This window comes from Arachis hypogaea, chromosome 11 (assembly GCF_003086295.3).
Source record: "Arachis hypogaea cultivar Tifrunner chromosome 11, arahy.Tifrunner.gnm2.J5K5, whole genome shotgun sequence".
NCBI classification, from domain to species: domain Eukaryota; kingdom Viridiplantae; phylum Streptophyta; class Magnoliopsida; order Fabales; family Fabaceae; genus Arachis; species Arachis hypogaea.
Genome location: NC_092046.1, coordinates 11,007,083 through 11,032,595, shown reverse-complemented (window position 1 = coordinate 11,032,595; position 25,513 = coordinate 11,007,083). Strand labels below are relative to the sequence as shown.

The 25,513-nt window shown below is 32.4% G+C and overlaps 2 protein-coding genes across 2 annotated transcripts; one reads left to right on the top strand and one right to left on the bottom strand.

Moving 5' to 3' along the window:
* Window positions 1–392: 392 nt before the first annotated feature.
* Window positions 393–4,924, bottom strand: LOC112720236 (uncharacterized). The gene is made up of 7 exons (XM_025771098.3): window positions 4,403–4,924; window positions 3,566–3,632; window positions 2,666–2,712; window positions 2,329–2,416; window positions 1,779–1,912; window positions 1,454–1,552; window positions 393–634 (listed from the first exon to the last, which is right to left on the bottom strand). Exons 1-7 carry the CDS (start codon window positions 4,694–4,696, stop codon window positions 557–559), a joined length of 807 nt encoding a protein of 268 aa, XP_025626883.1. The 5' UTR covers window positions 4,697–4,924; the 3' UTR covers window positions 393–556.
* A 13,902-nt stretch (window positions 4,925–18,826) lies between these two features.
* Window positions 18,827–24,211, top strand: LOC112720235 (zinc finger CCCH domain-containing protein 18). Its single transcript, XM_025771097.3, has 4 exons — window positions 18,827–19,085; window positions 20,757–21,062; window positions 22,056–22,116; window positions 22,956–24,211. Exons 1-4 carry the CDS (start codon window positions 18,960–18,962, stop codon window positions 23,939–23,941), a joined length of 1,479 nt encoding a protein of 492 aa, XP_025626882.1. The 5' UTR covers window positions 18,827–18,959; the 3' UTR covers window positions 23,942–24,211.
* Window positions 24,212–25,513: the final 1,302 nt, after the last annotated feature.

The following is a 25,513-nucleotide window of genomic DNA, read 5'->3' as shown; positions in this document are numbered from 1 at the left end:
TTAAGAAGTTGAGATGGATGAGTGGTCATACGCGATTGGATAAAATAAAGAACGAAGATATAAGTGAGAAGGTTGGAGTAGCACCCATTGTGAAAAAGATGGTAAAATCGCGTCTCAAGTGGTTTGGACATGTGAGAAGAATACCGACAAAACACCCCGTCAGAAGGGTGGATGAGATAGAAGATGGACAAGGGGTGAAAGACAGAGAAAAATCTAAGACGACCATCCATGAGGTGGTAAAACAAGATCTAAATGTAAATGGTTTCTCTATAGACATGATACATGACAGAGCTTAATGGTGTTGCTTGATTCATGTAGCCGGTCACCTAGTAGAACAAGACCTAGTAGAACAAGATTTTGTTGTTGTTTTTTGTTGTTGATAGCTGTTGCACTTGTATAATTAGAGATCATCTCATTTATTTTTAGACATTATTCTTTATAAGCAGATTGTTCTAATAATTACAAATGTAATTACATCAATTGTAAAGGTAAATGTACAATACAATAAAAATTTAGCTATGTGCATTTGTGTTCCAGAGAGACAGAGAGAGATCCTCTATTCTTGTTTCTTTGAATAATCCCTTGGTCCAAATATTGTGGACCCAATTCTCACATTTGTACTACCCATTTCAATCTGAGAAGACAATAAATGTATATATAACACATAAATTAGTTGCATGATTGACCCAAAATAAATAAATAAATTGCATGCAAACTGGAGTTAATACAAGTAATAATTCTTAGTAAATGAATATCAGTTGATCATGACCTCTAAAATTGGTTCAAAAAGACAAAAACAATGAAAGAAAACTCAACTAACTTATCTATCTATGTGTAAGTATTTTCTTTTATTGGGTAAATATTTTAAAAATGCTGCACTACCAATCCTATTTAATTATAAGAAATATGCCTGTCTCACCATAACAATCTCTAACTACTGCGAAAGAATTAAAGAACCATTTCTAATTAATTAATTATAGTTTTCAATTGCTTCCCTTGAAATATAGAAAGCATTCATAATTGTGAGGAAATCAGATGCAATCATGCAATGCTAAAAGAAAGTAGTTTGTAGTTTGCTGCTGTATAATTTTAGAGCACCATTAACCAATATAGTAAGTGCCTTATTCCATTAAATGGAGGCCTCAGATTCGGGTCTTAGCCTCTTAGGAATGGAAAAAAAAACCTAAATTATACTAATTCAGTGGTGTCCTAGGACACGATGTCTCTGTCTATGTTTCATCTGTTAAACACAATTTTGTGTTTCTACGTCTATGTCTCCGTATCCTGTGCTTGTAAATAAACACCGCCTTAAGGATGGATAAAAAAAGTTGTTTGGGAGACCCCTTCCCACTCCATGACCTTAGTCAAGTCGAATCAAATAAAAGGACCAGAATGCTGATGATTTAAGCAGGATCAAGGAAAAAAAGAAAGAGAATTATTGGCTATATCATACCGCTAACTCAAAATCACTGGACATGCCCATTGACAGTTCACATTGCTCCTCAGGCATCTCAAGTGCCTTGCAAACTTCAGTTCTGCAATTGGATAGGGTCTGATTTTTCACAGAAGAGAAAGCCTTTTTAATAATAATATAAATTGGAAATTATACAATGTATCACAAAAGCAATCAAGCTGATGAATACAAAACGCAGGTCAAATTTCGATGAAACTATTTGAAGAGAAGAAATGAGAAATATAACTCCGAAATGGAAACGATCCAGTAAATAAAAAATTAAACCATTTTAAGTTTGCACTCGGCGTAGAATAGAAGTTGTCACCTTAAAGTTCTCTGGAGTTGAGGTGTAGTCAGGCCTCCCTATTGTCATCAATCCGGAGAACACGAGGTTCGGACAACTCGATTTTACATGTTTAGCAAGATCAACACAATTGGAAGGATCAATACCAGATTTGGCTGCAAAATTATAAAATCACATGGACAAGAGGATATTATGTTATCGCGTAAGAAATAAGAGAACCATAATTTATTTATTTATTTATTTATTTATATGTAGAGAAAGTAAGAGAACTATTGTCAAGAAGTCCCCTACAAAGTACTTCAAGAAGGATATGATGCATTTTGAAAAAAACAAATAATAATGGAACCAAAGAAATTCTCCAATCTAGTAGCTGTTGAAAACTAAAGAAATTTCACCAATGTGAAATTATAAGAAAAGAATAAATAAAGTTAAAATGCAGTACCAATAACCCAGGGTTAAAGAAGGCTCTGAAGCAGGAATCAGACAAGTTCACAAAATTTCAGAGATGCAAAAACTAAGACTATGCACAACAAGAATTTTGAGAAACTCATTTAGTTTAAGCCAAACTGACATTCTTCTCCACTTGTATTTACTTGCACCAAGACTTTCAGCGGATTTCTTCCAAGGGTTGAAACCATACGGTCAAGATTATTTGCCACCTGCCAGTACCAAAGGTACAAGAAAATGCAAAACATTTATCAAATGGCAATCTGTGTTAGTTAGTTAGTTAGAAAAATTCACAATTGAAATTTGACGAGTTAGTCAGAAGGCATAGACCTCATCAATTGAACACACATGAAGATCAACTTATCTCGACTCCTTCAAGTTTACAAGCATAAAATAAAATAAACAACAATGAGTTCATACCTCTAAGAACTACACCATACATTGATTATACAAGTCTTTACCTTCTGATTGTCGACACCCTCAAACATGGCCAGATTTGGAACTCCACCTGACATAAAGCATGCAAGACCTAGTCTAAGGATACGGAAGAAAGGAACAAAGAAAACAACAAAAGTCTAGCAATATTTTCAACAAGTCCAAAGCCAACTTAGAGCTGTAGAAAGCTTTGTATGCGACTCTCATTGCAAAGTTTAACTTGCATCAGCATTCCAAGAATTTTATATGCTAAGAGAGCAGTCAATCACAAGTACAGAAGCAGAGGTCTGAACTCAAAATTCAGTCCATGAAATAGGTTCAAAAAATCAATTTATGCATATTTGCAAAACAAGCAGCAGTGATATGCCATATTATATTAAAGACGAAGCTTTCTAAGGCCACCTTTCTAGTGAGAATCTTTTTAAAGAAACTCGGTAAAGGGCATTCTACATGAGTAATAGTTCATAAAATTCTTCCTCGCATTCAGTTTTGTCACTTAACATAATTGTGCATATCTTAAATTTATAAAACTGGTAAAAACTAAGTCTGGTTTGATTCTAACTTTTATCACTGAGAATGACCCATGTGGTCTGTAAATTCAGAATTAACTCATATACATGATTAAGTCAATTTCAAAAATTATGTACACAAAATTAAATTAGAGAAGAATTTTGAGACCAAATTGCTATGATTTCTATTGTAGTATACTCAACCCCACTAATCTGATCCAAGCAGATAAACCAATCGTAAGTTCAAGTTCTCTAGTCTCTTATATTCACAGTACTTGACACTGAGATTTTTTATAAGGAGAATGAGTATCGAACTATTTGAACCAACTGAATGTTGATCTAAATGCTAACTTTCTGACAGTAGTCAAATAGAATGAAGAAAGAAAAGAAACATTGATTTGAAGAAACAAAGCATACCCAAAAGCGTTTTGACTTTGTTGCTTTGCAAATGCCCAATGAAATGCCACTCAATGTCTTGTGGAAGCTGCATTAAAAGCCAAGGCACGTGTCATCGTCCCAACAAACAAAGGATTAGAAACTCAAATTGACACACAATTGCACACCATTTTGGAAATTCCAAGAGATTTACAGAGGAGTAGGGTCACTTGGCACAAAGTATTTTACATGAATTGAGCGAGGCAAGTTGTTAATGTTAGGCTAAAAGAGGAAAAAATAACAAGAGTATAAACTCAGTTTAATTTTTATTACACCATATTTGTATGCCTATATCCACTGTAAATAATAGGGTGCATGGAAAATGTTTGGTGCACCACCTATAATCATAGATTTATGTGTTTTGTGACTCCTTACCTGAAAATGTCTCTGTGAGAAGATAGCTAAGAACTATCAGATGATTTGACATATTTAACTAATCTACTTAGCATAAATTATATCTACATCTTAGCTATAATCTAAACACGAAGAAATTTGCATAAAGACATTCATGTGAGTAGCCAATTTATCATCTTATGTTATTATTATATACATTTGATACTATTAATACACATTTTAACTTATATTTCCGCTATCTATGAATAAATTAAACTAAAACAAGAACAAAAATGCCATTTGAAATTGATTTAACACAAATTAATTGCCAGGATTTCATCTGAAAAAATTAATGTCAAGTACAAACAAAACTATTTTTTAACAAAAGATATGGTGAATTAATCTTGCAGCTAATCATTATTCAAACAAAATTCAATGACTAGAAAACAACGGTGAGAATCTTAATATGAAAAAAATTTCAGGAACCTGAGGAGCCTTGTCGACGATTTCTTGGACATAGTTCTCGCCGAAGCAGCGGTGGCCTGCGTCGTAAAGTTGCCGAATCATGGAAACCGGCTTCGTCTTGGAGACGGCGACGACCCTGATTGATTCGGGTAGGGTGCCGGATCTATCAGCCGCTTGCCGGACCCGCTGCATCACCGACCGGAACGCCAAGACGGCCGCGCCCTCCGCAACTACCGGAGCAGCCATTTTAAGAAGATGGATGCGGGAGTGGTTGAGCAACGAACACGAAACACAACGGATATCAAGAAAATGCATTTGGTAAACTATAAAAACACATGCTAATAACTAACAGGGAGTGGAAAAGGAAAATTCCGGGTTCGAAACTCGGATTTAGATATTTGGTTTTTCTGCTAATTTTTTACGGATTTTTTTATTTAAATTATTTAAATATAATATTAACGAAAATGTATAATCTGAGATAAATTTACATATAGGCAAAACACCTTATATCCCGAGTACAATGCCCTAAATCAAGTTAAACGCACGTCTCGAGTACACAGTATCTTGGATATGAAACAACATTAACGTGGTGAAACATAATCCAGATGCTGTCAGGACACACACAAAATGCACTAATCGAATACTGTATTCAAGATACACTTGTAATGAAAAAGTAGACACAGTATTCGAGATGCATCCGAACCAGCGACAAATTTAGAAAATTTTATTAGTAGTGGACAAAATATATAGTATAATAATAACTTTTATAATTATAATATAGTATTATAAAATATGATTATTCTTTAAATTATTCAACTAACAAATTAAAATAATAAAATAATAATTTAAATAATAAATAATTTAAAATTTCATTCTTCTAGTTTCATATTTTAAAAGGATTGAATAATTTTTTCATTGTCAATACAATCAAATGTCTCTCTTTCTATGTATGTCACTAAACAATCATTTAAAAATTCATCTCCCATACGGTTGCGAAGCCGACTCTTTATGATGTTCATAGCAAAAAAAGTTCTTTCAACTGATGCAGTTGCTACAGGCAAAACTAAAGCTAACTTCAAAAGAAGAAACACTAATGGATAAACAATATTTTTTCGAGTCTCAACCAATTTCTGAGAAAGAGCACCAATCCCATTTAAGTTTGAGAATTGATCATCAGAATGCACATCTAATATGAAATTCTCAAGTTGACTATCAAGTGCCAAAAGTTGAGTAAAAATTTCTAATGGATAGAATTGAGCTAACTGACTCAACTTCTCCTTATCAAGCGCAAGAAATAAGTGTCTTGGATTCAGACAAGCTATACAAAGAATCAATTCAGTATTCACCTCTGTAAAATGATTGTTGAGTTTTTAAAGTTGTCTATCAACTACTTGATAGAATATCTCAACTTGAAAATGATGCAAATTTGAGATCTTTTGAGCTTTGCGTCTTGATCTTCCTTGTGACACAAATATATCATCCATTTTTGGAACAGTAATATTATGTTTGTCAAAAAATAATGAGACTTCGTCAAGTAAAAGAGACCAACCATCATCTCTTATAGTTTGCAACCGTTGCTTAGACACTTTAATCAATGCCATAGCATTTACAATGTCTTGATTATTCCTTTGTAACGCTTGAGATAATTCATTAGTAACTCCCAAGATATTTTTCATCAAGTGCAAGTTAAAAATGAATTCAAATGATTGAATGACATTCAATAAATGATATGCTTCAGCTCTTTGTTCTGAATTATTTCCATCTTTCTCAACATATTCAAGAACATTGACCACGGAAGGAAACAAAGAAATTAATCTCTAGCTCTTTTCAAAGCTATTTCTTGATTCAAACCATGTTCACTAGAAATTTCTCCACTTTGTAATGTTTCAATTGTCTTAGTCATCTGACTATCACGAAGCATATTTCTTCGTTTACACAAAGCTCCAACAACATTGTACAAATTGGTTAACAAATTAAAAAGCAAAGCAATTTCAACTTGTTTTTTTGCAACCGTTACATGAGCTAACTGAAGTTAGTGAGCAAAGCAATGTACATTGAAAGTATAAGAATTTTCTTTCAATATCAAAGTTTTCAAACCATTAAATTCTCCTTGCATATTACTTGCACCAGCATATCTTTGGCCACGTACTCTTGATAAACTTAAATTATATGTTTCTGATAATGACTCCAATGCTAATTTTAGAGATAAAGCATTAGTATTAGAAACATGAATAAGACCAAGAAAATGCTCCCTAACTTGCCCTTCTTTATTCACATACCTTAAACAAACTGACATTTGCTCCTTAATAGAAATGTCGCGGGTTTCATCAACCAAAACATCAAACAATTCATCCCCAAGATCATTAACAATAACTTTTGTCGTTTCACTTGCAGCAGCTCTTACAATATCTTTTTGAATTGAGGGAGCTCTTAGTTTAAGATTCCCACAAGAATTTTTGAAAGCACGATCAATCTCTTCATTATGTTGCGCAAGAAAGTTTAGAAGTTCCAAAAAATTTCTTTAATTAACAGAATCATCTGTCTCATCATTACCACGAAAGGTTAATCCTTGTCGCAAAAGAAATCTAATACAATCAATTGTGGCTGTCAAGTGAATTTGATCATTCTTTTTAGCTTGCTCAAATTGTTTTTCAATAGCAGCACTAATGTGTTGTTTTGACTTCATAAGTGCTTCACATTTTCTCCAAGCTTGATTATGAGCACTATCATGAATCCCAACATGAGTTTGTAATCTCTCCTTTTTTTTCCAATTTGAAAAGCCATTGGTTACAAAAGCATCACCACTTTCAGTCTCAGGTTTCATAAGATAACAACAAAGACAAAAAATAGTATCTTTTGATATACTATACTCTAACTAATTGCCATAATCATCAAACCAATTAGGATTAAATCTTCGAAAAGAAGAACCACAAGCAGTTTGCGAAAAATCATGAGTCCTTGGTTGACAAGGACCTTTTTGTAAATATACACATCTAACTGTGTCTCTGTCATTTGGATGATAACTTAAAATCTTTGGTCGTTGTCTTGAATCTGCTATGAGACTCTCTACTTCAAATTCTAAAAACCTCCTCTTGTTAAAAGATGTCGATGAATTATTTTGAGATCCAATCTCTAATGATAGATTTTTTTAAAAATATTTCTCCATTATTAATAGAATAAAATTATAAACCTAAATTAATTAATTAAAAAAATTAATTCACAATTCTATACAAAATGAGAAGAAAAGCCTTAATAGTGAAGACTATGACTTTAGCATCCCTCTCTCTTTAAGTATGTAGGACAAGTTACATACAGAAACCTCAAAATCAAAAGTCTGTGGCATCTTATAATTAATATCATGAAATTCATTATAAAGTTCATGCAAAGATTACTATCAGGTGCAACAAAATAACAGAAATAAATCAACTAATAGCGGAAACATCACATTAAGACAACACTTGATGGCATAAGCTCTATAATGAAACTGAGGGTGTGTTGTGAAATAAAGCAACTTTAAATTACCTAATTCCCTAGCAAGAGTAAAATAGAACACAAAATCCATATTGCTTTATTTCCAAAAAGTATAGCTAGCTGTGCTGACTAAGGACTGCACTCCCCCTTCCCTAGGAATGCCTATTACAAGTCCAAAACTATGGTCTTTTATACAAATTGAGAAGTTCAGTATAAAATTATAAATATAAAATTGATCAATTAATAAAATTAATGAAACCAACTATATTAGAAAACCATCAGAACATAATTACATCATAACTCCATTAGCAAGAGTCTAAGATTGAATTCCAGGAGGATGACTTAGTAGCGATATGGCACCAGCGGCAACAAAGAAAAGGATTGTAGAATAAAAAAGAAGAACCAGAAATCCAAAAGAGATTGATGTTTATTGAAGAAGAAGGTAGAACTGCAGAACCAGACGTCGAACTGTCGAGTGCTGAAGGAAGAAACACAGAAGAGGAACGCAGGTACGCAGCGGCAAAACCACACAAATCAGAAGCACTAACGCAGAAGAAGGTAGAACCTGAAAACCACCAGATGCGGCATGGCGGCGATGCAAGGAGAAACCGACGGAGGACGGAGCCACGCGAGAGAATCACGGCGATATAAGGAGAAACTGACGGACTGACGGAGCCACACGGGAGAAATGTTGAACAGGGCAGCGAGTCAGCGACGTCAATCGCACTGTGGCAGGGAGCTAGTGACACTGCCACACTGGCGGAGTGGTGGGCTGGCAGCAGTAACTCTGGAGTCTGGAGGTTGGAGGGCGGAGGCTGGAGTAGTTAGGGATTTGGGAAAAAAGGAAGAAGAAGAAAAGTTAGGGATTTGGGGCTTTAGGTTGGGGGCAAAATTAATTATATAGTAGGGTAATTATGGTATTTTACTAAGAACTACTCTTTATTTTTTGAAATTTTACTGGGACAGTTGTCCACTGTTCCCATTGGCTTATGAATAAATCCGTCCGTGGTTCAAACGCTATAAAAAGCGCATAGCCAAGATCTTTGTGTTTATTCTTTTTTTTTTTTTTTTTGAGTTTTGGATAGTTTGAAAAGCATGCATAGCTAGACGAGGGGGTTATATCCAATCAGAAAATATTAATAGGCTGAATGCAACATATCAAAGGATTCGAGACTTTGAGGTAAAAGAGGCTCTAAATCGGATGAAAAATGGCAGGGCAGTAGGACCAAATATTCCAATTGAAGTTTGGAAGGGACTTTGCGAGAAATGCATCAGTTGGTTAACCAAGTTTTTTAATGAGATTTTAAGAAAAAAGAAGATGTCAGATGAGTGGAGAAAGATCATCTTGGTACCTATCCACAAGAATAAGAGGGATATACAAAGTTGCGAAAACTATAGAGGGATCAAGCTCATGAGTCATACCATGAAATTATGGGAAAGGGTGATAGAACGGAGGTTGAGACAAAAGACACAACTAACAGAGAACTAATTTAATTTTATGTCAGGCAGATCAACCACTGAAACGATATACCTGTTAAGAATGACAATGGAGAGGTATCGTAGTAATAAAAGGAATCTATATATTGTGTTTATTGATTTGGAAAAAGTGTACGATAGGGTGCCAAAGGAGGTTTTATGAAAGATTTTGAAAAAGAAGAAAGTAAAGATCGCATATATTTGTGTAATTAAAGACATGTATGATGGGACTAGAACTAGTGTGAAGGGTCAAGGTGGTGTGATAGAAGAATTTTCTATTGGTATATGATTACACCAGGGATCATCCTTAAGTCCATACATTTTCACATTAATCTTGGAAGTATTCATAGAGCATATCCAAGAGCCTATGCCATGGTGCATGCTTGTTGTCGATAATATCGTACTTATGGGAGAGTTAAAGAAAGACCTAAATAAAAAGTTGGATTTATAGAGAGCAGCTCTAGAAGTGTATGGTCAACGCATAAGCCGTAGTAAGACGGAATCTATGGAATGTAAGTTCGGTTACCGAAGAAAAATTCCTAATACAAAGGTAAAGATCGGAGAAAATATCCTACAAAAAGTTAAAAAATTTTAAGTATTTTGGGTGCATCATACAGGATAATGGAGAGATTGAACAGGATGTAAATCATACGATCTAAGCAGGTTGGTCAAAATGGCGGAGTGTGTCTTATTTTATATGTGACAAAAAAGTGCCTTTAAAACTTAAAGGTAAATTCTATATCGCACTGCTATCAGACCGGCTATGCTTTATGGTAAAGAGTGTTGGGCGGTCAAAGGGGAGCACGAACATAAGTTAAGTGTGGCAGAGATGAAGATGTTGAGATGGATAAGTAGTCATACGCGATTAGATAGAATAAGGAACAACGATATAAGAGAGAGAGTTGGAATAGCACCTATTGTGAAAAAGATGGTAGAATTGTGTTTGAGATGGTTTGGACATGTGAGAAGAAGACCGACAGAGCACTCAGTCAGGAGGGTGGATGAGATGGAAGATGAACAAGAAGTGAGAGGCAGAGGAAGACCTAGGAAGACCATCTATGAGGTGGTCAAACGAGATCTATATGTAAACAGTCTCTCTGTAGACATGATATATGATAGAACTCAATGACGTCGTTTGATCTATGTAATCGACCCCACCTAGTGGGACAAGGCTTTGTTGTTATTGTTGTTGTTGTAAATAGTTAATATATTTTGATTTAGGACATTGCTACTGTGTAGATGAAAGATCATTTCTACATGTATAGAAATCACGTGTCTTGTATGAAAATAAGACACTTGTATAATATAAAAATGTGTGTTGAGGCAACAGCTTTATGAGAATATGAAAAAGCTGTAGTTTCAGAAATAGTAGGCCCCAATGTATTTTTTTAATCAATTTATAATGAAACCTATGAAAATTGCTAATAACTAGAATTAAAAAATGAGTTTTTATCCAAAGTTATTTAAGCGTATATATCTGTGATAAGACCACTTTTAAATACGTAAATCATAGTATTGTAAAATTTCAAAAAATTTATAGAAACTAATTATTTCATATTCATAATTAATCATACCATTACAATAACTCAACAATATTATTTTTAGTTCATCCGATTTAAATTATTACAAATAATAATATTGTAAAATAAGACATAATTATTTACCAATATTTTAAAAATTATATCGTTATTTATTTTAGTTTTCACAACAAATTAAAATTTGTAATTGGGATATGGAAAAACCTAACACAAAATGTCATGAATTAAAAGTATATTAACTTTTTATTTATTTTTATCTAGCATTTATGCAAATCAAAATTATTGTCAATATGAGATCAGATCATTTAAAATTATAAATTGTGAGACAATAACAAATTAAATAATAACTCCGATTATAGTTTATATTTTCATATTTTGTGTTCGTTAATAATGTTATATTGATTATTTCAAAAAAAATTAAACAATAATAACAAAAAATAATTAAAAAATAAGTCAATAATTTAAATCTAAATACCAAAAGCATCATAACATTTTGCTCTCTATGATGTTAATTCTCTTTAGTTGTTGCTCGTTTTTTATTTTGTATTTCCAGGCTAAAACTCCTTAATTTCATTCTTTAATTTCTTTTAATTTAATTAAATATTTATTTTTATATTTTTATATTTATTCAATTATTTTGTATTTTATTGTGTTGTCATATTATTGTGTATATTTTTTGTTACATACTTAATAGTTATTGAATAATAAATTTCATTGGTAATTTAAATCTTAAAATATAGTAATATTAGCTAATAACAAATAATAGTTGAAATGAAAAGTTAAACCTAAATACATGAATATTTATTGGTGTTTCTTCTTTTGAAATTAGCTCTAATTTTACTGGTAATAATGACATCAACTGAAAAAAAAATTTCAGTCATGAATATTATAAGGAGTCGAATTCGTAATCTTATGAGACTAAAATTTTTAAATGTTATTTAGTGACATATATAAAACAAAAAAATTTTAATTGTATTTTAATTTTACAATAAAATCTAAATTATATGTTACTGTTTAAATTATTATATGTTACTGTATTATTAGTTAAAATTAAATAAACTAAAATTAAATATACCAAAATAAACCAGAATCTTAAATATAATAAGATTTATTTTAACTAATAAACTAAAATATTTGTATAAATCATTTAAACAGTAACATATAATTTAGATTTTATTGTAAAATTAAAATACAATTAAATATTTTTTTTGTTTTATATATGTTACTAAATAACTATTTAAAAATTCTAGTCTCATAAGATTACGAATTCGACTCCTTATAATATTCATGACTAAAATATTTATTTTTTCAGTTGATGTCGTTATTACCAGCAAAACTAGAGCTAATTTCAAAAGAAGAAACACCAATAAATATCTATATATTTAGGTTTAACTTTTCATTTCAATTGTTATTTGTTGTTAGTTAATATTTAAATTATCGATGAATCTTATTATTCAATAACTATTAAGTATGTAACAAAAAATATACACAATAATATGATAACAAAATAAAATACAAAATAATTGAATAAAATTAAAAATATAAAAACATAAAAATAAATATTTAATTAAATAAAAAAAATTAAAGAATAAAATTAAGGAGTCTTAACGTGGAGATATAAAATAAAAAACGAGCAACAACTAAAGAGAATTAATATCATAGAGAGCAAAATGTTATGAACTTTTGGTATTTAGATTTAAATTATTGACTTGTTTTTTAATTATTTTTTGTTATTATTGTTTATTTTTTTTGAAATAATCAATATAACATTATTAGTGAACACAAAATATGAAAATATAAACTATAATCAAAGTTATTATTTAATTTGTTATTGTCTCACAATTTATAATTTTAAGTGATCAGATTTCGTATCGACAATAATTTTGATTTGTATAAATGTTAAATAAAAATAAATAAAAATTTAATATACTTTTAATTCATGACTTTTTGTGTTAGGATTTTTCCATATTCCAATTACAAATTTTAATTTGTTGTGACTCTAAGAGCTATGAATGAACTAGTAAACCTCCCACTCCCTTGGTCTAGCGGGAGATGGCACCATTACTTCCTAAAACTAAAAGGGATAAGCAGCAACAAAGAATGGACATAATTAGTAAAATCTATCCTTCTTCTACCCTTGGGCATCTTTAGGGCTAATGGAAGAAGGAGCAACCCCTATCAAGTTAAGGGAAGAGAAGAAAGACTATTTTACTAGACTAGCTACCGAGCTGACCAAGTCAAGTCTTTAAGCCGCTGACCTTCCTCGATCTTAATCTGCAAACTAAAATAAATAACGATATAATTTTTAAAATATTGGTAAATAATTATGTCTTATTTTACAATATTATTATTTATAATAACAATTTAAATCAGATGAATTAAAAATATTACTGTTGAGTTATTGTAATGATATGGTTAATTATGAATATGAAATAATTATTTTTTATAAATTTATTAAAATTTTACGATACTCTGATTTGCGTATTTAAAAGTGGTCTTACCACATATGTATACGCTTAAATAACTTTGCATAAAAATTTATTTTTTAATTCTAGTCATTAGCAATTTTTACAGGTTTTATTATAGCTTGATTAAAAAATACATGGGCCTACTATTTTTGAAACCACAACTTTTTCGTATTCTCATAAAGTTGTTGCCTCAACACACATTTTTATGTTGTACAAGTATCCTATTTTTATACAAGACACATAGTCTCTATACATGTAGAAAGGATCTTTCATCTACATAGTAGCAATGCCCTTTGATTTATTTATTTTTAGTTGATATCACCTTATATGTTAATAAGATGTTTAGTTTTTACTTAGATGAAATTTGTTGAAAGAGCATAACATTAGAATTTAATTAAGTATATATGAAATAATTTATATCTATCATGTTAGTTTATTATAAAATAATTATAACTTTTTATTTGTTATTTTTAATTAAATAATATATTCTCATATGCATTAAATTATTTAATGAGTCATGCTTAAATTTAATTAAGTTATATTCGTAATTATTTTATTGTAAAGTAATATTAAACACAATAGGCATTAAATTTCAAAAGATTAATGAATGATAGTTGTACAGTGACCTCGATCGTCCTTGGCACATCGTATGACTTTGGGCTCCCGTCGCCTGACGTGCTACTACCTTATATCAGGGAGATTGGACTCGGACTTGCAAATTGCAATAAAAAAATTTTATCTTCGATAATACCTTACTTTCTATATTTGTTGAGTGGTAGAGACCAGAGACCTGTACTTTCCACCTTCCATGGAGCGAGGTCACTATCACACTCCAAAATGTGGCATACCATCTTGGATTGTGCACAGATGGTAACCCGGTAGGCGATTGCAATAGAGATTTCTAGCAGTTCCCTGGGCAGCCCACATGACAGTAGGTTGAGAATTTGCTCGGTGATAAGTCTCCACCCAATATGAAGACAAGAAGTAGAATTTCAGACTAAAGATGACTTGGCTCAGGAATAGGGTGGCCCACATTCCACCAGGAACTACTCCAGCTACCTCTACCAGTATGCCAGATGATACAACGGACATTACTTGGTGCGTACTATTAGTCATGTCGTGGATCTACCACAAGTTCCCAAATTTCTATCCTGCCGGATACAATTCTCGAATTTTCTCTTGCTTTGAGGTAATTATTTAATATTTTTGCCATAATAATAAAAATGTGCAATATTAAAAACTAACTATAATTTCTCAATTATTAGGTTGGCGGGACTTAGACAACAAACTTGGGACCACCATCATGACAGAGGTCTTAGATTACGACGTAGGCTGGATTCGCTCAAGTTTAACGAGGTACGACGTCTGGAATCTTCTTATGTTATACACAAATTACTCTTCTAGTGTTAAATAGAGTATAATGCATGTTTTCAGTTCCGGTGGACAATGTACGATGATCGATAGCTATAACAGATGACACCTAACTGGATTAGGAGCACTGGAAAGACTTGTACATGAAGATTTGTGGTGCCGTTAGTGTGCTTTCACTTTGTAGAGTTTCATCATTTGAATATGATAAAGAGATAGCTCTGTGGTCAACAGAATTGGCCAGAAGATCCGATCAATGTGGATGAGTTCTTGTTTAGGATGACTCGGGGTGACGATGTATGGTGGCCTGAGTGACACCGTGCTTGGCATGATATGTGGAGGGACCGTAGCCACTAGCATATATGGTCACCATTAAGGGTGACCCAGATCTTCGACCCACATGGGACTACTTGTTGTGGTGGTAGGGAGCGTTACTGTTCATTTTCTTTCTGAGGATGAGGTATTGGCTGATTCGAAGGATGTGGCCCACCGATGGACATTCCCCCCGTGGCCCCTGGTCTGCGGAATGTGTTAGACCTTCCACCGGATGCTTTAGATCGTAGGCGACGGGCTAAAAGACACGTTAGAGATGATATCCATAAGCAAGCCCGAAAGGCCTGCTCATGGAGAGGTGCTAGTACAGCAGTATATGTATTTGTCAGATGAGGAGGCAAAATATACACGCCAGGAGGATATCCTAGAGGGCCCTCCAGTTACTATCCAACAAGATGTCTCATCACCCATATTTTTTGCTGGGCATGAGGCGGATATTGCTAGGGATTTCATGCCAGGTCCCTCCTCAGGAGCATAGCAACATGATCCATTGTTCACATCCAAATCAAGAGTGTGATAATGGTTTAGAACTTCTAATAATTGTAGAACGGGCAACAAGGAAAGAAGAAGAAACCGAATACCTCTACCGACTGGAGTATCCAGCACATACTCCCCAGGCGACTCACTCTCATTGTTACGACCCGATATCGACAACATGATCTGAATCAGACTCGCTCAACTCTACGTCAACACTATCCCGCAGATCGGCGAAGTGAATCAGCCTTGCGTGGGACGGGGGCTGCATGAGATATTGAAGAAGACGACCTAAAACTACCAAACACGCCACGAACCTCAGCATACAATTCCATTACATGTTGCAGCATTAGTCTACCATGCACATCAAATATTATGCTAATGTGCTTATCAACTTCAACCCAAAATGTCTGATTAGTAAAACCTCATCTAGGCAGTACTGATAGGAATCTATATGCTACTCGACCAACTTCCTTCGAACTGATTGTCTCCATGTTGCTCAAGATGACATTCTTAAGCGCATCTAGAGAATCAACATAGAAAATGCGCAACATCACAGGTGAATTACACTCAAATATTACTTCCTTATCACCGTTTCTAATAATCACATTGGGATAAACTAGTACTACCACAAAAACATGATTACTAGCAATTTTTTTGAGGAACAAGGAGAGGAAGAATAGATAGAATTAAGATAGATGTAGCGTAATGAATGGTTGAGCCAAGAAGTTACTTATATAGGCATTTTTTGGAGTAAAGATCCAACCCAGACCTTGTTCATTTTCACGAAGGATAAGGTGCTCCTTGTCCAAAAAATAAAAGACACTTCGACCCTCAACCTTTTCATTTTAGGGCAATACGACCCCTTTGTTAAAAAAATCCGTTAAATAATAACAAAAATTAGTTTTGTGGGAGTTTTATTTGTAATTTGTAAGGGTTTTAAACCCTTACAAAATTCTTTTCAACAATATAACTAACTATGACCACTCTTACCACCACCTTCTTCATCCTCATCATTATCACTTCTACTTCTACTATTTCTATTGTGTAACCACACTTTATCATCATTGTTATCTCCTCTACTGTCATCATCACCAATACAAATATCATCAACATTAATGTTATCTTATTTCATTCTTGTTCAATGCTATTTTTTCCCTTTAAAAGGTTTTCATACTGCAATTACTTTTTTCCTGCGACATCATTTTCAACAATGGTCTTTTTCCACTTAACCACCACTACTGGTGAAGGAATTTTTCAAAAATAAACTTATTAATAGTTTGTGAGAGTTTAAAACCCCTCACAAATACTATTTAACGAAGTTTTTAACATAGAGGTCGTATTGTCCTAAAATGAAAATGTTGACAGCGGAAGTGTCTATTTTTTGGACAAAGAACGCTTTGCTCTTTGCGAAAATGGACAAGGATCGAGTTGGATTTTACTCACATTTTTTGTTATGTACCTAAAATGTAAAGACTCCTATTTATTTAAACATGTATTTCAAATATAGTGCTTTCATATTGTTTATGGTTGTATCTCGAATATAGTGCCCAAAAATTATTTATGGTTATATTTCGGGTACAATGTACCTAATTTATGCATGTTCGGGTATACAAATGGATAAATACGCTACAGATTATATATTTCTATAAATATTATATTTGAATAATTTAAATAAAAAAATTCAATTTTTTATTCTCTTCAAATTGCTAGCGCTTGTTGAAACAATTATTGACTTTTAAAAATATCATGTTGATCTTTAAAATTATAAATAGTAAATTTGTTTTGTCTCTAACTTTATTAGTTAATTAAATTTATTTTAAACTCTATTAATATAAAATTGTTTAACTAAAAAAAATAAAAAAAAAATTAAAATTTATATTTTTTGACAATTAATTAATTATTAATATTTAAAAATATAGAATAAAATATGTTAAATTGTTAAACTAGAAAGGTTAGACTAAAAAATTAAATTAATAATTAAATAATAACAAAAAATAATAAATTTTAATAATTTCTAATATTTTTCTTAACTAAAATAGAAAGAATAGATGTTAAATTCTTTTATTTAAAAATTAATTTTAGAATTAAATATCCAACTAATAAAAAATAGTCTCATCATTTATTAAATAATATTAGGATAGAAAAAAAAAATCATTACACGAATACAGTTCTATTAATGGAGACACCTCTCATTGTAGGAATGTGAAATGTGATCGTGGGAATATAAAATTTATATATATACTTGACTCATTAAATAATCTTTATATTATTTTATTTATTGTATAAATTTTTATATATATTTTTGTCTATTTTATTTTTTTTATAATTAATATTTTTTAATTAATTAATTTTTTATCCATATCTTTGTATAAAAGAACTACTGTTAATTTTAAATAAATTAATTTTTTTATATAAAAACTATTATTAATTGTAAATAAATTACAAAAAATAAAGTCAATAAGTTATAGTTCAAATGACATAATTTTCTTATATTCACTTAAGAAATCATGGATTTGAGTCTCCCTATCTTTAATAAAAAAAAATTATTACAAAAAATAAAGTTTCTATAAGCATAATTTTAAATTCGATTTAATCTGATAGATCGAATAAACATTCGATTATTAATTCAGGTTAGATCATCAATTAAACTAATTAGTTAAATAATTTAGCTGGTCAAATTTAATAAAATTTAATTAAATTAGACAAAATTACTATTAACTATACATAATATTTTTTATTAAATATATTATATAATAAAATTAAATTATATTTACAAATTTAAAAAAATATCAATTATAATATATTTTTTTATTTTTATGATTATAATTTTTATTTTTTTCTATAAATACTTATACATATAATAAAAATAAAGTAATTAATAAGTTATTAAAATTTAAAATAATTAATTTAATATAAAATAAAATAAAAAAACATTTATTATAAAAAAAATTAAATTAAATTTTATATAATTATTTAATTATAATTGAGCTAACTAATTTAACTTATTAGTTAAACCAATAATCTAATGATACATTAGCATAATTGATTGTCGGTTCTTAATTCTTATTTTTAAAGCTAATGTAAAATCGTAGATTAACATGAATATTTTACTATAATATTAGGTAATTAATGATTTTTTTGAATAACATCAACAATCACCAATCAAATAAAAATACACTATACCTTTAAATTATCTATCTAAATCTTAATATTAGAATAACCGTCCATATACCTAATAAAATAAATATATAATTTATTCATTGTTCATATTATTTAATATTTTTATTATCTACCTATTTTTTCCATATTTTACTAGTGCGATCAAATATATAGAACGAAGAAAACAGAGAAAATAGATAAGAAACACAAAAAGTCTTTCAGCCAAATCGTTGGGTTAAAAAAAATTGAAGCAGAGAGTAAGGCCTTTGTGTTTGTTGTGCATTGGCAATGGGTAGCGAAGAAGAGAAGGTTCTAGAGAAACAACTTGAGCATCAATTGCAAGAGCAAAGGGATTCTCTCTCTGCTATCGACGACGCTCTTCTCGCTGATCCATCCAACACCGAGCTTCTCGCGGTAATCACCTTCAACTTTCCGCATCTTTTCTTGTTGGATTCTTAATATTCTTTCACGATTTGGGAATGAAATGTGACCTAAAATTTCGGATCCTTTTTTGCTTTAATTAGTTTCTAGATGTTCGAGGTTTAATAATGGTCTCTGTTCTAAGAAACAGAAATACTGAAGATTGGCAAGTGTACCATTTCAATTCCTTGTTATAATGTATATTTAATGTGTTAGTTTTGAATCTCTTGGTGTCCCGAAGATTCGTGTTTTCTGGAGAATCGTGCTGATTTGATTGGATTGAAGTTAGACTACAGAGAGCTTCGGAATGCATTCCATTTCATTTTTCTCTGTGATTATCGGGGACTAGTTTCCTTTTTTGCTTCTGTAGACAGAAGTTGTGCTTTCAAACTTGTAATGGTTTAGAATGGGGAGTTCACCTAGTTATTGGCTGTTCTTTGGCAATATAAACGACTAAACAAGTATTTGTAGTTGAGTGTTCCATGGTTGTCAGTGCTGCTGAATTGAATGCTTTGTTGCATAATGTCTTCTAATTGTTCATTTGTTCGTAGTGTTTAGACTTAACAATTTGAATAGTGTAGTTGTAAGTCGTTAGAACTGATAAAGGGCCGGCCTTGTTATTGGATGAGGCACTCTCCAGACCTTTCAATGATGTGGATGCATTTCTGGTATTGGGTAGGCATATTTTAGTGCCTTGTTGATGAGTACTAGCATGTTTGGATTTCCCTTTTGAAAGCTCTAAACAAAGGTTTTGGAGTTCCGAAAGTGAATCTAAATATGCATCCAAAACATGAAGGCCTCAATCATCTAAGTAGTTGTAATTATTTTATATAGAGATTTTATTAGAATGGAAGAGCGTGTACAGAAGAGGATAAGCCATCCACACTATGTAAGGTATAAGTAAGACATAGGCTTAGCTATGTAATGAAGCATGCCAATCCCTTTCAATGTCAGCTAAAGAAACCCTGTTAAACATCTCATGTTCTGTGCACCAAAGTGGAGCTAAAAAAAAAATAATCCTGTCCCAAATCAAATCAATATTTGAAAAGGAGTAAAGTAAAATTCTGAAATTCCACTCTAAGATATGCATTGAGCACTGAAAAGATTGCAGATTGCCATAGTACTTCACTGTTTTATGTGAGCCAAAACCTCTGAACTTATGAGGAGATAATATAACCCACAATTTCTCAAAGATACAGAAAGTGAAATTCACAGAGATCTTGCCATAGGACAATGCAAAAAGGATGAGCTCCTGTTTGTGATGCTAAAAGACAATAATTAGCTATTGGTCTTTTGGACTCTTAGCAGCAAGATGATTAGTGTTTTGAGCATGTTAAGTGTAAAACCTCTTGGTTTAACCAATTGACGAAAATAATAACCAAAATTTTTCAACCTAGGTGGAGTTGGGTAAAATGCTCAAGTTATTCCATTAAATCCAACCATAGATCATGTATGTGGGCAAGTCATTTAAATTTCATAATTTACTTTGAATATGTTGAGCTTCATTAGCAAATTGAAAAAATATTATGATAAAAATAATAATGAAATATCGATTGTTGGCAGTGGATCATTGTTCTGAGATAGTGTCCAGAGAATTATGATAACCAATCTGAGCTCTAAAGTTTCTTGAGGCTAATTATCTTATTTATTTACTTATGCTCTCAGGTTCATGGGGAGCTTGTTCAGGCAATTAAGGATGCAGAGGAAGGACTTCTTCACCTAAAACGGGCAAGATTATTACAGGAAGCAGATTTGGTGTTGCACAGCACTAATCTTTTTGCTGAAGAAGAGAAAGTAGAGGCTCTTGACCCCACAGATGAACCAGAGCCACTGGAGGAAAGTTGTTATTCTGTTGGATCTAAATGCAGATTCCGTCACAAAGATGGGAGATGGTACAATGGTCAAGTGGTACAGTTGGATAAGTCAGCAGCGAAACTTTCATTCCTTACTCCTACATCTGAGAACATGCTGGTACGTCCTCAAGATTGGTTACCTATTTCAATTATTTTGGTGACAACATATATTATTTTGGTTACCACAACTAATATATGAAAACAAAGGATTTCTGATAACAACAGTGCTCATAAATTATGCAAGTTCTTACAGAATTGACATGCGAAAATTTGGATCAAATTTCATCAATAAATTAGGTAATTAGGCAACTCAGGCTTGGGAGGGGGTGGGTACAGAGTGAAGGTTTAGGGCTTTTTGAGCGAACATTGGACGGACTTCAAATTCTATAGTTTATATATATATGATAGTAGTAGTATCAAACTTTGAGGGTTTGAGATTTTGAGTAAAATCATTTGCACATCTTGTGACTCAATTTCCAGTTCGTGTCTTGTGTTGTTTCCAGCTATCAAAGTTTTATGTGTATGGAACTCTGAGATAAAAGATTTCTGATGATATCATTTAATTGACCAAACAACATGTATTGAAAGTGATATTTTGACATATTATTAGATATTAATAATTAATATTAATGATATTATATATATCACCATTGTATATTGAACAAGGGCAGCATAGTGCAAGAGATCTGAGCAGGTACATGTATACAGTCTTATCCCACAAGTGGGGAGCTGTTTCTAGGCTTGGAGCTTTCATGGTCCATAAACAACTACAGTGTCTTTCGAAACCAACAGCCAATGAAATAGGTGGTTTGTAGGTTAGATTGTTTCCTTGGCTAGTTAATGCCTACCACAGGGTTGGCTCACACATTTAACTTGCAGCAATAAATGGGTCAGCTGGTCCATTTGACATCTCTTACTCAATGGCAATTAATGCCTTGTGTAAAAGGACTTCTCTAATAATGCATAATGTATGCTTATATGTGAAGTAATGTGCAATTGTTACTTATTTGAATTTTTTCTTGCATTGTCCTCAAAATTTGGGTTCAGAGTATTCAATAAAGTCAAGGTTGCTTTCCATGTCATTTACTAATACTAGAACACCCAAGTGCAGATCTGCAAGTTCTTTTTACAACAACGATGTCGATTTGGTACTAACTGTCGCCTGTCACATGGTAAGCTGCCATTATTAAGCACATTGAAGAAAATTGGATAGAGTTGAAATCAAAAGGGTCTCTATCTTTGCAATTAACTCCCATTATATTTTCTGTGAGTTTGGATATCTGATGGGCATTTCATCAAAGATATTCTTCACTACTATGTGAATAGCATGGTGATCCAACATTAATCACTGGAACTTCAGCAATCAGCGTATAAAGGGAAAATCTTTTTTAGCTTTTAACTGTTTATTCATTATGTATTTCCATTAAGATATACTATTTGGATAACATCTTGAAATATGTTTAGTTATTCTATGAATAAATTTCATTAGATTTATTCTGGGCTGGTGCTTGGCAATTCCTTTATGATTTGATGTTTATGGCATCTTAAGAGTTCTTTCGAGCTTCATTTGTTGAATGAATTCCATATATGGAGTTTTTTACTGGATGCTTTAAGAATTAGCATACACAAGAAAATAATAAGGAAGCTGCCAAAAAAGCAGGGAAAAGAAATCATTGGCTTAGTGCTGTTAATCTTATTCAGTTATCTCTTAATTTTTGTAGTTCAGGAAATGAAGGGCTTGAAACCTTATAATCCCTAGGCTAGACCCTCCACACCTTCCTTCTAAACCCAACTTTTTATTGTTCGTCTGCCTTCTTCCAGGATGAGGCTGTGAGGCTATTTTTATATAATATGTTTTCTGGGTTTCCCTTTTTTTTTTTTTTTTTTTTTCCTTTTATGTATTTATATTTTTTATGTTGTGGTTGCTTAATATCATTTTCTTTTGTATTTGGGGTCATAGTGCTCATATATCTGTTCAGCATATCACAGCCCACGCTATCTGTGTTTGCAGGAGTTGATGTTCAATTGTCCTCACTGAAGAAATATGTCCCAACAATATGGAAGCCATCCTTGGTGGGGTCGAGTATATGGGCAGTCTCAAATGCTCATGCGGGCATTTGGAAGCGAGCTGAGCTCGAGTCTTGGGACGAGGATGTCGGAGCTGGACAAGTTGTTTTCCGAGATGATGGAAGTTCAGCAAAGCTTGGGGCTGAAGAAATGGTATTGTCTGAGTATGCGGAAGTGAGTGACACAGAGAGTGATTCCAGCTTAGAAAACTCCGACTCTAGTGACTATGAGGAAGAGGAATCACAAGGTTTAGGATTTCTTGAGAGCACCAACCTACAAAGGGGTGTTCAGACCGAAACTGCTATATTTGCCAAGTGGGAGAACCACACTAGAGGCGTAGCATCGAAAATGATGGCTAATATGGGTTACCGAGAAGGAATGGGTTTAGGCATAACTGGTCAGGGGATGCTAGATCCCATAACAGTGAAAGTCCTACCGGCAAAGCAATCGTTAGATCATGCACTTGAGTCTCAAAAAGGAGAAGAGGATACAGAGAAACAAAGCAAGAAACGGAGCCGTGGTGGTAAAAGAAAGCGCGATAAGAAATTAATGGAAGCAATTCGAGCAGCAAAAGAAGACGACGAATCGAATGTAGACGTCTTTACACTAATAAATAATCAACTGGCAGTGCACGGCCAAGCTTTAAATGGTGGATCAGGGAAAAAGCAGAGCAAAGATTCCGCAGAAGGTAAAAAGGTGGATAGGCGAACGTTGATTGCGTATGAGGATGAGGTGAAGGATTTGAAGTTGAGGGTTGAGAAGCTGGAAGCAATAGTGAATATCAACAGAAAAGAGAAGGCTGTTTATGAGGCTGCTATGAGAAAATTAGCAGAGACACGCAAGGCATTAGCCGAAGCTGAAGCCACGCATGCCTCTGCATCGAATGCAGTTGTTAGCAAAGAAAAAGAGAAGAGATGGCTTAAGTTTTAGTTAGGACTTATGGTTCAGTAGTTTAAGTAGCTGCATGATATAATATAAAGCCTTCAATTCATTATAAAGCTATCACTTCAAGAAGAAAACAAAGGCAAGGATATTTCACTAAATTAAGATATTGGTGAATTGATATAGATGTTGTATGTACATGTTATGTGATCCTTCTATTGAACGATGCATGCACTTTTTACTGATGCGGTAGATTGTGCTGCTCTTTTTGTTAGTTCTCAATTGCCACGTTTAAGACGATGGGAGGATTGGTTAAAACGCACTGGGGACAAGTTTATTAAACTCTCATTTTAACTTGTAAAGTCGTTTAGTGTTTACAAAGTTAGGTTCCTAGTCGAGTTCATGATTTTATAAGTTATGATTTTGCAAGTTTTGTTTTACTATTCAAGTTTATCTAATCTTTGGAACCAAAGATACCTGGATGCGAGAGCTGATTATTCTTTAGAAGTATATGTTTTGGATTGGATCCTAACATCATTCAGATTTTTTTTCCCCCTTTCAGCATAAACATATTAGTGGAGTGGGGTCAAATTAATGTTGTTTAGTCACCAGTGATAATTTAGCTAGCTTTCTGATTAAATATCAACATCTTTGGTTGGGAACGTCATGTTCGTTTGTGATGTGATATAACTCTAGCTATGAACAATCATGGCAACAAATTATTGCGTAAGCTTCTTTGCATGTTGATTGTTGGCAAAGGAAACAGGTAACAAGAACTTGCAAATACACGCAACCATGAAGTGACCCACGGACAACCATGTCCAAGAGTTGTTAATCTCGTGTAAGCTTTTATTGTTTTTTGTTTTGTTTTTGGGAAATTATAGGTATTTATTTTAGAATCTAATTTTAATGCACTGTTTACATTCAATTATTTAATATTACGTCAGCAAAAATAATCACCTTTTAAATTGATTGTGTAAATGATCATCCAAAAAACAGATGGGATTGAACCATTCTGTAAATTACATTGATAATGGATTAAAATTAAATTCTTTATCTTGAGATAATCTTATTTCAGTATTTAACAGTATGACTCTTCCAATAACATTAATTTTTAAATACACAAAAGAGTGAGGATTCGACCAAAAACCACGGATTAATAGATCTGAGCATCTCTGTTGGTTAACCTTAATCTTAGTATATGCAGTTTGTCCCAAATAACATGGACACGGCGTTTTCCTAAGAATTTCTAGGTTATATTATTCTACACAGTTGTGTTTGAATGTGCAGTGAAAAATCTCTTTAAAGTTCATTAGGTGCGTGAGACACATGATTTGTGAAATAATAGTAATGAAGGGAACTAAATAATTGGAGATTCACGTTGCAATGACAGCAACTTTCTTGTCTTGGACGAATGATGCAACATAAACCATGCAATGATGCAAATTTTAATTAAGTACTCTTCAACCATTATATTGCTGTCGCTTTCTCCTTCACTAAATGCAAGTTAATTTATATTTTAATAATGTCGTCCCGTTTCAGGCTTGCATAAATTCTTGGATTATCATTATTGTGAGATGTCACATTCATTTTGTGAAATTTTATCCAGTGCTATATTTG